Genomic DNA, 16487 nt, shown 5'->3' on the forward strand with positions numbered 1-16487 from the left:
CTACAACATCAGCCTCGTCCACATCCAAGCCCATTGATCGACCAATAGATACCATCTCCTCCTCAAGAGGTTTGAATTCCTCAAAGTCACGTTCTAAAACAACATCCGGCCACAGTTTTCTCCAAGCTGAGTTCAATGTTATTTTAGTAACACCATGCCAGGCAGTATCTATCAGCTTAATACATACGACAATGTTGAAATGTTGCTTCCAAAACTCTCTCAACGTTAAGTTCGTATTTTCAGTCACTTCAAAGCAAGATTTTTTGAAGTTTGATATCACTTGCTGATACATGGGCTGGAGGGTAGATGTTGTATTGGCTGGCAAAAAGACAACTTTGATGAATTTAAATTCATCTAAAAGGTCATCCTCAAGGCCAGGGGGGTGAACGGGGGCATTGTCGAAAAGGAGAACACAGTTAAGTGGCAGACCATTATCGGTCAAGTATTTCTTGACTGACGGATCAAAAACTATGTTTACCCACTCAATAAAAAACTGACGTGGCACCCATGCTTTGCTATTTGCGCGCCATAGAACTTGCAGTTTTTCCTTAATCACTTTATGAGCTTTGAATGCCCTTGGATTTTCTGAGTGGTAAACTAGTAACGGTTTCAATTTCAAATCACCGCTAGCATTGGAGGCAAGGGCAAGCGTTAACCTATCCTTCATAGGCTTGTGACCGGGTAAACGTTTCTCTCCTGCCGTGATAAACGTACGCCTCGGCATTTTCTTCCAAAATAAACCCGTTTCATCACAATTGAAAACTTGTTGTGGCAGGTATCCTTCTTCACGAACGAGTTTTTCAAATTTCTTGATGAAACTTTCAGCCGCCTTAACGTCAGCACTCGACGCCTCTCCATGCCGGATAACGGAATGAATACCACTTCGTTTCTTAAAGTTGTCAAACCATCCACGACTGGCTTTGAACTCTTCATTCCTTTGCGATGATTCTCCCTCCGTCTCGGCTGCTTCACGCTTAAGGTCTTTGAAAATGCCGCTGGCTTTCTCACAGATGATCGCTTCCGAAACGGTGTCGCCAGCCAATTCCTTCTCCTTTATCCATATTAACAGTAGCCGTTCCATCTCGTCATGTATTTCAGAACGTAATTTAGAAATAATGGTGACGCCTTTTGATGGTTGCAGCTTCTTGATGTCTTCCTTCTGTTTGATGATCGTGGATATAGTGGAAGGATTACGACCATATTCCTTTGCCAAATCGACGATACGAATTCCACGTTCATGCCTGGAGATAATTTCGTGTTTAATTTCCATTGTGATCATTTTCTTCGTTTTTTTTCTTCTCACCACCTTTATCTTTGGGACCCATGGTTAATAACAAAATAGCGTATTATTAACCAAAATAATACAAAAATTTGCACAACAAGAATAACAAGACGTGTGTAAACAGTGAGGCGTCAGCAACCAGAGTCGGACATGTGTGACGTCACCACAGACTGAGCAGGCAGGTGCGTTCGTATCTCAAAATTTTCCGTCGTATGTTAGGACATAAATTCATGAATATTTCCTTTCGTATCTCAAAAAAATCGTATATTAGGACGTTCGTATCTCAAGGTACCACTGTATCTGCTTTTCTTGCACAAATGTACTGCATCACTATTTAAGGTTACTAAAATATTAGACAAATAGTGCACTGGCTCTGACTAGACAGGCCAATGGGACATAATTCTGGCCTTGGTTGACCTACAGGATATTTATATTTCTCACTGTTTTGTCTTCATGATGAACATGTTTGATACCATACTGTAAAACTGGGATAGCAAACACAACCAAACATCATCTTTAATAAGAAAATCATATTAAGATGGCGCTCAACATGTAGCGAGTATTTCCTGCATCTCAGCCAACGTCAACTGGGAAAAGACCCAAGGGTCCAGTTGGAGAAATGTTGGCATGCACTCGTGTAATTCATGCAACATTTAGACGTAATGACAGCCACCTTTAATTGAGTGGCACCTCCTTCGTAGCAATCAACAATTTGTAGTGTGAACGAGTCTCACGGCTGAATTATTTCATAATAATACCCACTGAAGCGCAAAGGTCACTCGTCTTGGATTTCATGACCTGCTAAATTTAAACTTCTGCCATTACATCAAAGTGTTTAGAGCCTTACTCTGTCTATGTATCACTGAAGCTGTAAAACATTTCGCTCAAGTGCACAGGACACGTTAACAAGACAGTTCATGAACACGAAAGCTCGCTTAAAGAATCTGAAGAAACTTGCAAATTTAATTTATATTCAAAACAACATTGTGGTTAGCAAAAGATAACTTACAAAGACAAAAGGAATGAGGGAAATACAAACAGCAGATGAGAACTTCAAACAAACTTTAGTGGAAAACAAATGAAAACTTAATCTGCCAGTGAGTTTCCATCATGTCACCTGTTTAGACAAAGTGTCTTAAACTGTTGTCCAGTGATGACCCTCACTGGGGGGCGCTTGTCCTCCCCAGATCAGAGACCATTTTAGGACCTTGTGATCTCCTCAGCAGGCCTGTAGACTGAAGCACTCAGCAGCCACGTTTTGGTGTCACTGACCAGTTTGATGGCGCGCTCGCAGAATTGCCGTCATCAAAATGCGATATACACTTATTTCAATAGTTTAAAAAAAGACTAATATTCAAAAGTAATGTGTAAACACATGGGACATTTTTTTTAATGTAGCAAATAAAAGATTTTACTTATTTTTTTCCAGTCACTACCACCAAAATAATGTAGTTTTTTTCAAGAAAAAAAACATTTTCTTATTGAGGCAATAAATGATTGTACCAAAAATAAAGTATATAATCTCTGCATAAAACTAGCGCCAAAATGTACTGCTATCTCTTGTATTCTTTTTTCTTTTTCTCTATTGATGTTAACTATGTGTCTAAAATGAACTGCATGGTTGGGACCAAATTTGTTTTCTGTTCTAACTGAGGTATTTTTTTTAAAAGTCAATTAATAGCTAATTTAGGAATTCTGAACCTCAATACAGCATTGTTTAGTTAGTCAGTTGAAAAATTTTATTCTGAATAAAATATGTGGATGTTATGCAAAAGAGGCCTATGAAAAAGAGATTATAAATGGATCAAAATAATTTGTCATTGCAGACGGATATAATGTATTAATTTACGCTCTCCACCCAAACTAATAAAATAAGAGGCTAATATGGATTAGCTTGCGCTAGAATTGTTTTTTGATATTCATTTTTTCTCGTGTAAGACTTTCTATACTTGCTACATTTACCGTTGCATATAGACAGCCATGTGCTCATTGGTCAGTCACATCATAGCCCCGCCCCTTAAGTGACTGCATGCTCCTGAATATAAACAGTCACCAAGAGCACAGAGTGTTAAGTGTGCCTGATCCTTTAAAGGAAGCCACCCATTTGACACAAACTAACTTTTTAACCAAATCATTCCCTTTTCTTCACACTTTTTGTTTTTCTTTTCAGCATCTTTGTTCAACAAACTGAATTATTTTGGAACTCAACGCAGGACCCTTTGGTGAATTTCACGTTCCTGCGGGGAAAAATGGATCTTTATGACTTTTCTTTGCCTCTTTGTTCTGCCGATGAGCTTTACGATGACCCTTGCTTCAACAGTGAGGACATGAACTTTTTCGGCGACCTGGATGGCAAACTAAATAGTGCCGGGACGCTCAAGACGCAAGACCTGGACAGTTACCATTACAACCATCAAGTCCCGGTAGCAGAAGAGGAAGACAAGCATGTGCGGGTGCCACGGGACCTCCACCAGGGAGGGAACTGTCTGCTATGGGCCTGCAAAGCATGCAAGAAGAAGACGACCCATGAAGACCGCAGGAAGGCGGCAACAATTCGGGAGAGGCGACGTCTCAGTAAGGTCAATGATGCCTTTGAGGCCCTAAAACGTTGCTCAGCCTCCAACCCCAACCAGAGGCTGCCCAAGGTGGAGATCCTGAGAAATGCAATCGACTACATCGAATCTCTGCAGGCTCTGCTGAGGTCAAACAGGGACAGCTTCTACCCCGTGCTTGAACACTTTAGTGCAGACATGAACGTCTCCAGCCCCCTCTCCAGCTGCTCTGATGGCACGGTGAGTTCAAAAACAGCTGAGAGGCTCATAAAATGTGAACTTGTGCTATTTGGTTTGTTTGCAGGACTCAGAAATCCGACAGAATGTCTAAATTCATTCTGTATCGTACTGAATGGATTTGCAATGCGTCAATGGCATTCATACAATCATCATAATCTTTTATGATGTGTTGATTCTTTAATTAGCAACACAAAAACATTCAGATCAGTGAAGACACTCTAGAATGAGACTTTCAGGAAGTTCCTCTAATCTGCTGATTGAACAACTTTGCCTGTAGGTGGATTTCTCCTCACCATCCTCGACCAGAAGTGTAAACTGCGATGCGTCTTACTGTGGCCAGGCAACAGACGGTCAGTTTCCCTTTTCTGACTTGCTTCCACATTAGTGACGTTTGACCTCTGTAGTCCAGTACTTTAACTGACTCATTCATACTTGTGGGTTTACCTCAGTGTGACTCATTTTAAGTATGATGAAATTAGATTGAATAGTGTCTAAAACAAAACAAAAAAAAGTCATTTATTTATCTTTAATAGTCTCTGTTGTCACTCCTCACAACTCTTCAAGTAACATTTGATTCTCTTTTTACATTTTGCAGATTCTCAAAAGATGGCACCATCACTCCTTTCCAGTTTGGACTGTTTAACTAGCATTGTGGAGCGCATCAACACAGACCAGGCAATGACATCCCTGGGCGATAGTGTGGTTCCCGTGGCCCTGGGTCCCCTTAGAAAAGCCCCACAGTTTGTGAAACTTGTCTAAAACGGATGGACTGGACCAAAGAACTATTTTCCACAACAACTGACGAGGCTGTAAATAACTTTATTGAACATTTATAAGGACAGCAGTGCTTTGGAAGGCAACGAGATGGTTTGGTTTGGATTGTGAGTCTGAAATTAAGGACAGGCCTTTTTTTGTGAAATTTATACATCCTTCTTGCTTGCGCAGGTTCTGTCCTCAGTACTCCAACTTTAAATGATAATAGGATGGATGTTGAAAAAAATGAGATGCGACCACATTGTACACGTTTAAAAGACTTACGGGAAGACCTTTGTTCGTATTTTTAATTGATGTGTAATTTATGAGTGACATACATTTATTAAAAAATATTTATATTTTGGAATCTCCTGTCTGATGAGTAAAAATATTCTACAAACATTATTAGAAGAATGCACTCTGGGTTCAAGTTGTAACTTTAGCTTTTCGGGAGCTTGGATCCAATACATTTGAGAGTGCTGTCAAAAATTTATTGACTCCTGAAATCATGTACTAATGGGGAAGTCAAGACAAAAATGTTCTTTACACTAATATGTTTTATGCACCCCCCACTACTCTAAAATTGGTATTTGTAATACAATTGGGTTTGTGGTGTATGACTTAAGAAGAAAAATCCACCCCGAGATGTATAAAAACAGGTGGATTTGCAACTTAATTCATAGTCCACAAACACAATATTAATCAGAATATCAACTTTAGACGAGAGGGGCTGCATTCAACATATTGAATTTTTCGGAGTTGACTTCCCCTTTAAGGTCTCATGTGCCACACAGAGTAAAGGATTTGAGTCTTAAATATTGCCCCAACAAATGTAACAAATTCATAATAGAATTGGCCTCACGGGTAAATTAAAGGATATCGCCATAGCCTGCACTTCTAAGGGTGAAATTTCGATCATATGTTTCACGCACATCGCTGCTTGGCAATAAAACCATACTATACCATACCAAGGATAATGACTTTCATATATATCTCGCTCTCTTTCTCTCTCTCACGCTCGTTCTCTGTCTCTCTCTCCATGCATAATTAAGTTGTTCATTTCAAAATAAGATGAAAAAGCACTGGCCTCCAGTTCCAAAAAAAAGACCTATATCAGTTGCAAATTTATATACGTGGCTCCCCTGGATTAAAAATCAAATTAACATCAGATGAAATTCATATATCTTTGTCAAAACTCATGTATTTATTTTGTAATTACTGATAAACGCAGCACAATCCTTGGTGAAAACTGGCCAAATAACCGATTAAAGTTTAAAAACTGACAATAAAATGTGATCTTGAAATTGTATTGTTGTTGACTTGTAAAATGAATCCACCAAACATTGAAACATGCTTAATTATTTCAGATGCAGTATTTATTTTCTGGACAGTCACACCATCCTAATACAAATACATTGATGAACTTTTGCTGTATTGAGTGGAGGTAAATCCATCCAGAAAACAGTTTTGCTAAACAGTCAGAGGCAATAAGATGTCCAATTGTCGTTGTACTGCAGGTTTCTCTGGGTTGTGGTGGTCGCAACATGGCCAACGATGTTTCCTCTCCGGCCTGACTGGCGCAGATGACACTTCCTCACTTTCTGCGGCGGCGTGTGGCGGCTCCTTTCTTGCTACTGCAAGGCACAAAAACAAAAAGGAAAACAATCAGCTCTGGAATGTGATTTTGTAACAATACATAACTGTATGAAAATAGAAAAATATTATACATGTGATATGTGGGTTAATCATCTGTGTACTGTGTGACATATCCAAAAGAGGCTACTTATTTTGGTTAAATCCACACGTGTCTATAAAAGGCAAAGTATGCAATAATTATTTAAGCAAATAAGAATATTTAGGAATATCTGCATTATTATGTGCAGTGTTATTTACGTTTAAGCCACGATGTAGCAACAAATGAACAACGGTGAACATCCGTACTAAATATTGAGAAAATAACATCAGTATCGAATCATTCTTGCCATTGCAAAGTCATTTGTTTTGTTTAAATAATAATTTAAAATAAAAATGTTAAATCGTGCATACCTAACGTACTACCAACCTCAGGCTAATCAAATCAGAACAAACAAAAAAAAACGGACAGATGTGAAAGATAGCATGGTAAAGAAAGGAGTTGTGTGGGCTACGAACAAAAAAACACATCAGTGTCATGGCATGTCATGACATCTCTTAAAATACAGATTTTCCGCTGCAACAAAGTTTGTGCAACCACGGCATAGTCACTTTAACACTTACACAAGCATAAAGTAGAAACACAACAGGAGATCTGGTCCAGTGATATTGAAAACTACTAATCTTGACATTGATATTCTTTCGTCTCATCACATTGACACTAAAGTTGCTATTGGACCTCATTTTACAAAATGAGGTTGCTTGCAATGGGTGATTTTTTTTTTTATTAAGTGGCCTTTTGTTGTAGTAGTTCAGTACATATACTTACTGTTTTTGCAGCTCATCAATGCGATTTCTGAGAGAGATCACCTGAAAGACAGAATCATTTAATTGCAGACACTTTCGATAAATTTGTTTCCACATTGTCTGTTTTATTGTAAGTCAACATAAAAAATTAAATACTTAATCTAACATTCTTACAGTAGAACCATTTACAGATTCTGCCACATAGAGCAGAATACTTTGTGACGTAATAGATTGTATAATGGAATGATTACAATGCATGAAAATGTACGGGCTAATGTGCTGGTTATCACATGATTGTCACGTCGATCAAGTCATTCCAGCATTCATTAACAACAGAAGAATGTGGTTGTGATGGGAAAAACTGTATCACGCCAATGTGTCACTGCTGGTAAACTGCACCAGAGTACCGCATATATTTCATCACTACTCGCACATGGTCATACTCATATATTAATCATGTTTTTTTTTTCATTCTGCTTATGATGACTGACTCACAAAATTGTCATAAGTGTGAGGTGCAAAATATTTCAAAAATTCCAATCAGTGCCCTTTACAGACCTCATATCGCTGCCTCTTGAGCTTCTCTAAGTGGTCATATTTAATCTCCTCCAGGCTGTGCAACCACTCCCACATCTGCGTTGCCGTTTCCCTGATAAACACAAACCACCAAATCATCACAAAAGTGAAGCAGATCAAAGAAATGATTGCACTGAGCTTGACGGCTTTGGCGCTTTACCTCAGTTTGTCGTCACTCATGTCATCGGTGGCCAGAGGTTGGCATCTCTCTGCCAGGATCTTCTTCTTCTTTTCCCTCTCAGTCTGCTTCTTTCCTCTCTTCTGGTCCACCTGGAAAGTCATAGGAAACCACTTATTATTTTTTGCTTGACATTTCCTGAAAGAATGTTGGGATAGTAACTTTTAAATATGAACAAGGACAGGAGAAATTAATGAATAATCCACCATACCCTCTGGAGATGGCTGGTGAAGCCTGAGCCCATGCTGGACAGAGCAATCTTCTTCTTCGCCTCATCCTCAGCCTTCCTGTGGGCGTCGGCCTCCTCCTTTCTTATCCTCTCTGCCTGTCACATTAATATTCACAAGCAGTACAATCAAGTAAGTCAGCAAGGAAAACGACTCTCCAGTGTTTGGGCTTCAAGGAGAAACTTGTTTAGTTGCTGCTCTCTAGTGGACTGGCTGATGTATGGTGAGGCAAACTTTGATATTAGTGCTGATTTTTGGGTTACATTCAAGAACAAATCTATTAAACGTTCCACTTTTCTTACTAGTGTGAAGAAAAGGGCAGACACAAGTTTAGAGACGGGCGCTTTGTACCTCCCGTCTGGCTTGGCGCTCTTTGTCCTTCTCAGATCGAATCCTTTGCTGCTCTGCTCGTTCAGCTCTGCGCTTCTCCTGAACACAGCAATCACAAAGCATACGGAGTGAGCAGACGCATCAGCGATGCTGAACACTTCTGCCTGTGGGACATCTCACAATCCTTTCTTTGAGGGCAATTAACTCTTCTTCCTCCTTCTTCCTGCACTCAAAGTGAGCATCGATCAGCGACTGAAGCTCAACTAGGTCTTTGTTTTGACGTTTCTTCTGGATGTCCTGAATGAAACAAAGCAAAGATGACCTTAGTGCAAAACAGAGTAGAATTGTTTGGGATTTGTCATTGCATGAGGTTTTTTTTTTTTATTTGAGCTTTTATTAGTTTCATTATTAGTTTTAGGTTTCTTTATGAGTGCAAGTAAAAGCAAGTGACAATAAGTATTGTATAATAAAGTAACCTACAATTGCCAACGACTATTTAACCCTTCTTTTTCTGTACGACCGAACAGTAATTCCAAAATATATACACTTCAAATAAATCCTGAAAGCTCATGTATAAAATTAAATGGACAACAATTGAGGATATTATTTCTTTAATAAGAGTTTGTTATATTTTGTTTTATAAATATAATAATTAGTTTCAGTTAGCTCTTGTATTTATTTAATTTAATAACGAAAGTGTTATTTTAACTATAGTTTTACTTATTTCATCAGTTTTATGAATTTAAATTTCACATAACATTTTTTCAGTTCATGACCTTGCTGCAAACTGAATCCATCACATTTTGGCCAAGTTTTGGCAAAGAATTTTACTCCCACAGGAACTAAATATGAACCACTTATTTTCTAGTTCTTCTCAACATTATGCTTTAACGTTTTTTAACTTTAGCAGAAATGAGCCTTCACCTATTTTTCATTTCTCGTATTCACAATGGCGTACTTGATGAAGTGGGTATTGTACTTTCACTCGGATTTAGTCTTTTAGGAACGTTGGACATCATTTACCTCATCGATTGTTCATTTGAAAAAGCTTTCCATTATGCGTTTTCTTTTGCTTACAGAGGAGCTTAAGAACAACTAAGCAATTGAAGTCTCCTTTTATTGTCACTCAGTCTAACTGTATCATTTCAACATATTTCCTGCCAAGAGAGGGCTTTGGCGCCATCTTGTGGCAACTTAGGGCAGTTCGGAAAACACAAGGACTGCAAATAGCTGAGTGTTCTGCAAATAAAGTCCGCAAGGTTACAGAGTCTAACCTCTCCGTATCTTGTTCCCAACAAAGTTTTTTTGGGGCCCTCAAAGTGACATTTGATTGATATGATGAAGAATCTCTTCTTTTTTCTGTTCATAGCTCCACATGATTTTAACGGTCATGCTGATTAGAAAAATAAACTTACATCAAAGTCAACCTTCTCCCCATCAGGGATCTTGGGAGCAGTTGGTCTGTAACAAAGTAACACAATGAGTGACCCACATGGCAACAACAAAATGTGTCCACAAAATTCAGAAACTTCCTCACTTGAACTTTGGCTTCTCTTCTGGAAATTCGGCACCATACGCATGAGAAACAAAAGAGGGAGAAAGGTGAGAGATCACACGGTTAGAGGCTCAAATGTGGGGGAAGATGAATGTTGGTTAATTAAGGGGGAGGATCCATGTGGACAAGCTGTGTTACGTCACAGGGCTGCAAGTGGGTTCACACCTCCAGTCGACGGTTGAATCATGTGAGTTTTAATTTTAGATTCCACAGCATCGCTACCATATTCCTGTTAAGGAGGTACCTCAAGTTCATACTGTAGTACTACCTGATTTATTGAGTTAATTTGGTCAATTAGTGTGTAAGGGAAACAGACCCAGTTAATCAGTGAATTCTACTACAAATGACCGCAATAGTTTGACACTTGTTTGACACCAATGAGTCGAACAACTGTTAATTAGAGGTGCATGGTAAAAAAAAAAAAAACACAGCTAGATCCCCACAGGGACAGTTTATATACTGTGATCTGGGATGATCTTAGATTTGTCTTAAAGGGAGCTCCATTCCAACACAGAATAGAAATAAAAAACAAGCAAAGCAACAGCGGCTCAGCAGGAAATACAAAGTACCATCTTGATCTCCCTCCTCCACTGGCGGGACACATTCATGCAAAGGAGAAAAGAGGCAGAAATGAGTCGTTGAACAATGGCTCTGCATCTTTGGTTCATCATGTTCCTTTAATGACTCCTCAGTTGGCTAAAGCAAAGACTAAGTTACTTCCGCCTTTCACTGGAAACCAAGTTGGTGCAATAAAAAAAAAAAAATGGACACAGGAAAAAAAAGGCAATAAATTAAAATAATCTAGACCAACATACCTTCCTCTTCCTCATAGTCGTCTGCATGCAGCAAGCGTCCAAAGCAAGAGCAGAACAGAAATCATTAGTAATCAGACTTGCTTGCTGCCACTTTACAATGCACGGCTGATGAGGCCCATTTACCAAACTGGGGTGTTGCATCGTCAGCGGGAGCCACTGCGCAGTCCCATAGACATGACTACATACTCAACTGCTTTGCTGGATCCATTTGATTGACACTGTGGGGAGGCGGATTTGTTGTACTACAAACATTTCATGAAGTAATTTGGGTCCAATCAAATTGGTCCTGAGTGCAGGTTTTATGAGCTGATTTCAAATAAAGCACGGGACACTTTTCAGAAGTATTTGCCAAGGAAAAATATTTTCCAGATTTTCTCCATAGGATTTTCAATTTCAGTTTGGATTTGGAACAGTTGCGTTTATTTAATGTTTTGTTCTCTTTTGAAATGTGAAGAGCAACACATTAAAACTTTGAGACTTATGCAGTAACTCCCCGCTATGAAAGACAAATTTGCAGAACGTAGGATTTGAAAAAGATTTGAGCTGCACCAATTTCAAACCATTGCACTTGATGCCCACACCCCAGTGTAAATATTATATTGCAGTTTGCTGCGCTTACTTCTCATCTGCTCACAACAAGAAAAAGACTAACAATGGAATAATGGGGTTTGAACAAATAGCTTTTACATGATGTCAGAATAAAATGACACGTCATCCAAGGTATGATGGCAATTCAGTTCAGTATCAATTTATAAAATGTTTTTCAATTTATATCAACACAAAAAGTTTTTTTACTTGTTTTAAAGACCTTGGATGAGATGGGGCAGTTTAATCATGTAAAAGCAGTTGAATTTCTTCTTCTCACGCTAAACATTTTATGGACATATAATAACACACTAATGCAATAAACATGACGGAATGTTTTGGTTTGCTTATGTCTCGGCTAACACTGATGGTGATGTGGATGCCTTGTAAATATTTGCTACAGTTCACTCCCAAAACAATGGTTCATGAGGGTTTAATCGGTGCACTTTCGGGTTCTGCATTAGAACCAGACAAAAGTGCAAGGAGCAATAGAACCCTGTTCGCCAGAGTCTGAAAAGTGTTCATTGAGGACTTTAAATGTCAAAGTGCACATTTAAAAAAAATGTGAGGCAGCAATGAAATCTGGAGCACAATATTGTACTGTAACATGAACATGCTTCACATTTTACATGTGACGCCTTGGCTGGTCTGCACTGTAGGAGCAGTGAACGCTTATCATGCTCAGTATATAAACACAGCTAGAACCAGCTTCATCTATGAAAAAAAAAAATCTGATTTCTGATGTAGGGCACAGCCTCTGGTGAGCAGGTCATTCTCTAAAAAAACACTTACACATGTCTTTATGATGGTCCGACCACCTACGATTTAAATCCCAAATGGTCAATTTGCGTTTGCTTACATGCATGTTTGTGATTGACAAAGCACAATGCTGCCTGCATGCTTCTATAATGCAAAGGCCATGAATCATGTAGAATGATACCATTTTAGTATCTAGCTAGTGACTTTCAAAATCTAAAAGAAAAATATTTTTTTGAATCAAATTTATTTCAGCATTTTCTAGCAACATTTAACCCTTTATAGGGCAAAGTGTGGAAATAGTCTACTAGATTTTTACAGCAGATTAGTGGATAGTACTGAATGCAATGAGAGGCTTTTAGTCATATTCAAAAAATTTTTTTTTTTTTTTTTTTGAAATTTGAGTAACATATCTCGCAGTACAGTTGGCTAGTGAAGCTGACTATGTTTTGCAGTACCAACTGTCCTAGAGAGCAGAGAGCTGAGAGGGTAGCAGGAGAAGGGTGAACAGACTGCCCACGGCACGTACCTTCCTCCCCACGAACCACCACCGGTGGCTCGGGTTCAGGCTCTGGTTCAGGCTCTACCTCAGGTTCAGGCTCTACCTCAGGTTCAGGCTCTACCTCTGGCTCTGCTTCTACCTGGGCCTCCGCCTCAGGGGCTACTTCTACTTCTACTAGCTCCTCCTGGGCTACGGCATGCACCAAACCGCCAAGGAGAGGGTGTCGAAGGAGGCCATTAATGAAGACCACAGACATGACAGAGCCATTAAAAAACAAAAGTGAGAGATTGCTTTAGTTACACGGAAGATGGATTGGTGAGCGAGGGGCGGCGCTGCTGGAAAACAAAGAGAGAAACAGATGATGATGATGATGATAATGATGGTGATGATGGGAGTCATTTGATTATTCACACAGAAGCCATGGGGAACTTGCTGAAGTGGAAAACTAACTGAAACATTGTCTTGATTCGATGAAAGAAAAATCTCTAAAAATGTCAATTTACAGTATTAACCATAAATATGGATTAAATGTGAATATGAGGACAATATATCTTTGCGCATATGATATAATATTAATCCATCCGTCCATCGATCCAATTTCAGTCGCATTTTTTTCTTATTAGGGTTATTCGTGAGCTCCAGAAGCTAACAAGTTGACGTTTGTTTAATTTAATTTAATTTAATTTAATTTAATTCTATTTTATTTTATTTAGGGCTGTCAAAATTAAAATATTAATTTATAAATATTTTACACCTTTTTACACAAACTACACGTTTTACCTTAGTTACCTCAGTTTTATTTACTTCAAAAATAATTTGCATAATTTGCTAAACCAAATTCAAATACAGTACTTTACAGAATTTTTTTGATTAGTTAAAAAATGTAATTGATTGACAACACTAATTATATTATATTATATTATATTATATTATATTATATTATATTATATTATATTATATTATATTATATTATATTATATTATATTATATTATATTATATTATATTAATTATATTTATTATATTATATTATATGTATAATTTAAAACAAATAGAAACTGATAAGAGATAATTGTGAAATCCTAGTTCAGATAGTTTCCCACCACCAATGACAGTTGTGTGAAAGATGTCAATGACAATTGCACTAATCACATGGCAAGAAAATAAATGCAGTGAGCCTAAAAGCTCAATCCCATTTTTTGCTTAACCATGTGATTCAAAACATCACTCTGAAGTCAGCTCTTCACCCTTAACTTGAACTGTTTGACTGACAGCTGTGTGTTAGTTAACTTTGTGCCAAACCAGAAAACCTTACTTTTTCTATTTGTACAGACACATAAATATAGCTTGGAACCTGGACACCTATCGTTGCTCTTTGTTTAAAAACGACAACGACATCAACGTTTATTAAAACTGGCTGCTGCTTGGGCTATGACTGAATAAGTATATGGTAGTTTGTTAGGCAGACTTAAATGTTTGTGGTATTAATTGAATTCTCTATGTCACAACACTTTAACTTATTCTAGGTTTTACTCCTGAAAACTAAAGTACAGCAACCCCTATATTATATAGGAAATGCCATACATTCAGCAACCCCATATTCCTGACGATATATGTTGTATACCAAACAACAGATGTCTGTGTCAAACACTTCAACTTAAGCATGGAACTTGGAAGCTATCAAATTAGTGGAGACACGTCTTCAGCGCTCAGAACTGGTTCAGTCATGTTTACCTTCCTCTTCTTCTGTTGTGAAAAGATAGCATGAAATGGGAGAAAAACAAACAAAAAATTCAGTTAACATCACCTTAACTGTAATGTATATTGTACCACATTATCTATTATGAACTCCCTTGACACACTGGGCTCTATTTTCGTGGCATAAATCGAGAGGTGGGTAAGACAGAGTTTTGTAATTTTGCAGATGAAGGCAGGTCGACCAATCTGAGAGACGGAGGTCTGTGCCGCTGTGGGAGTGGTCACAGCCACTTTCACTCTTGGCCTATCAAAGCGGCCCTGCTCATTTCCTTTAAATGCTGTGCACTAGTCATGGCAGAGCGAATATCTGCACCGTCAAGTTGGCACTTGGAAACCGTACACTTCATCCCAATCATTTGTGCGCCGCCCAATAGCTTTGCTGCTCAATTGAGTGGGTGAGGACTATAATAATAATTATAATAATAATATTTGTATGTATTGTATGGTATATATGGGAGATCAAGCGCATATGTCCATGGAGCTCGGCATCTGTCTGCCTGCCTCACCAAAATCGAGCCGTCAACCCTGCGCCAGCACTTAAATGTGTGAAAAAACTTAAACGTTTAGATCGACATTCTACCACTAAATTGTCACTCTGCCGGGCACATCTATAACAACACTCCTCCTGCTGCACTGGTCCACCTATCTTGGTGGAGACCGGTCAGCCAACCTGGCAATCGTGCAGCGAACCTTTGCGACGGCCTGAGAATCAGGATCCACCGACATTTGTGCCACACTCAGATGCGCTGTCCGCGAAAATAGAGCACTTTGACTTCATCACTTTCCACGAAGGTACAGTAAGTGTTACACTTTGTACTTCAGCATTACTCAATTTTACAGATCAATTGACTTCAAGCAATGCATTACAGTCATGCACATTATTGTCAATGCATTCTAGAACAGGCGTTAACATGGGTACATTCTTCAACAAGGCAACAAGAAAAACAACCAATTTTGTCAAACATTCCTGAATAGTCACTTACCCTCGAACTGATCCCTGAAAAATGAACACAAGTCACAATCAACCAAACATGAAAATTACATCTTCTTACAGGTTTTACAACCAAGTTGTAAATCATCAGTCAACGTGTGACTGCTGGGTGTTTAGTGATCGACAACATGTGATGCACTTACACTTCCTCAGTGTCGGACATGGTGACAGCAGACCTTGCAGCTGAGGGCAAAGACAAAGAGCCTCATGAGACCACAGGGTCAAAATAACTGCTTCTGCGTCACTTTCCCATTTATTTCTGTATTTAGTCTTTCACATTGTTTTGATGGAAAGATGTAAAAATAGCATCTGAGCAAATGTCAAGCAGCCTGACACATTGCATAGTTGGCCTGCATTTATTATCACAAAATCTGAATCAACTTTATCATCATTACAAAATATATATTTAATACATGTCTAAATTACTGAGTGTCTATAAGCAATATAAAGCATCCAATGAACAGTAACAAATCTGAAAATCATGCAGATGACGGAGCAACAGTGATCTGTAAATTGAAAAGGTTTCACTGCGAAATAACAAATCATCGGTTAAAGTGAAGTTAATGGCGACAGGAAAGAAGCTGTTTGAATGACAGCGATAAATGCTCAGGTGATGAAAATTTCCAACGCAAGAGCAATTCTATGATAAAGTGTGAACATGTTTCCACCAGTGTGTGCTGACGCTAAACACCACTTCAAACACCCTTGCTATTTAAGTCCAGCACAAGCGAGAGAGGAAGAGCTCAGTTGGAGCTGAAGTGTCAGGATTTCTGCATACTGTACACAACTGTATCATATTTGATATATAAAAAGTCTGGTAGGATGACTCCTTCACACTTAGCGCTGGGCACAGGTGCAAGGGACTTAGAGGATTAGTTAAGGATCACATTTCTACCCATCAGCTGAGGAGCACGGTCCAAATAGTTGCTTTAATCCTCAGGCTTGGACCA

The 16487-nt window shown here is 38.6% G+C and overlaps 2 protein-coding genes across 3 annotated transcripts; one reads left to right on the plus strand and one right to left on the minus strand.

Moving 5' to 3' along the window:
- The first annotated feature begins 3531 nt into the window (after nt 1-3531).
- On the plus strand, nt 3532-4833 carry LOC148336794 (myoblast determination protein 1 homolog 2-like). The gene is made up of 3 exons (XM_088296029.1): nt 3532-4074; nt 4352-4424; nt 4670-4833. Exons 1-3 carry the CDS (start codon nt 3532-3534, stop codon nt 4831-4833), a joined length of 780 nt encoding a protein of 259 aa, XP_088152155.1.
- A 1352-nt stretch (nt 4834-6185) lies between these two features.
- LOC148336795 (troponin T, fast skeletal muscle isoforms-like) lies at nt 6186-13513 on the minus strand. 2 transcript variants are annotated; one of them, XM_088296620.1, is made up of 12 exons: nt 12818-13443; nt 10948-10968; nt 10702-10722; nt 10115-10133; nt 9993-10038; nt 8758-8874; nt 8599-8676; nt 8232-8345; nt 8003-8112; nt 7825-7915; nt 7289-7329; nt 6186-6461 (listed from the first exon to the last, which is right to left on the minus strand). In XM_088296620.1, exons 1-12 carry the CDS (start codon nt 13044-13046, stop codon nt 6422-6424), a joined length of 927 nt encoding a protein of 308 aa, XP_088152746.1. In that variant the 5' UTR covers nt 13047-13443; the 3' UTR covers nt 6186-6421. The 2 variants fall into 2 exon arrangements, with proteins under 2 accessions (XP_088152746.1, XP_088152747.1); XM_088296621.1 differs by lacking the exon at nt 10702-10722 and having other exon boundaries at nt 12818-13513.
- Nucleotides 13514-16487: the final 2974 nt, after the last annotated feature.

Source organism: Idiotropiscis lumnitzeri, chromosome 5 (assembly GCF_059441095.1).
Source record: "Idiotropiscis lumnitzeri isolate Australia: NSW breed Sydney's pygmy pipehorse chromosome 5, RoL_Ilum_1.0, whole genome shotgun sequence".
NCBI lineage: Eukaryota > Metazoa > Chordata > Actinopteri > Syngnathiformes > Syngnathidae > Idiotropiscis > Idiotropiscis lumnitzeri.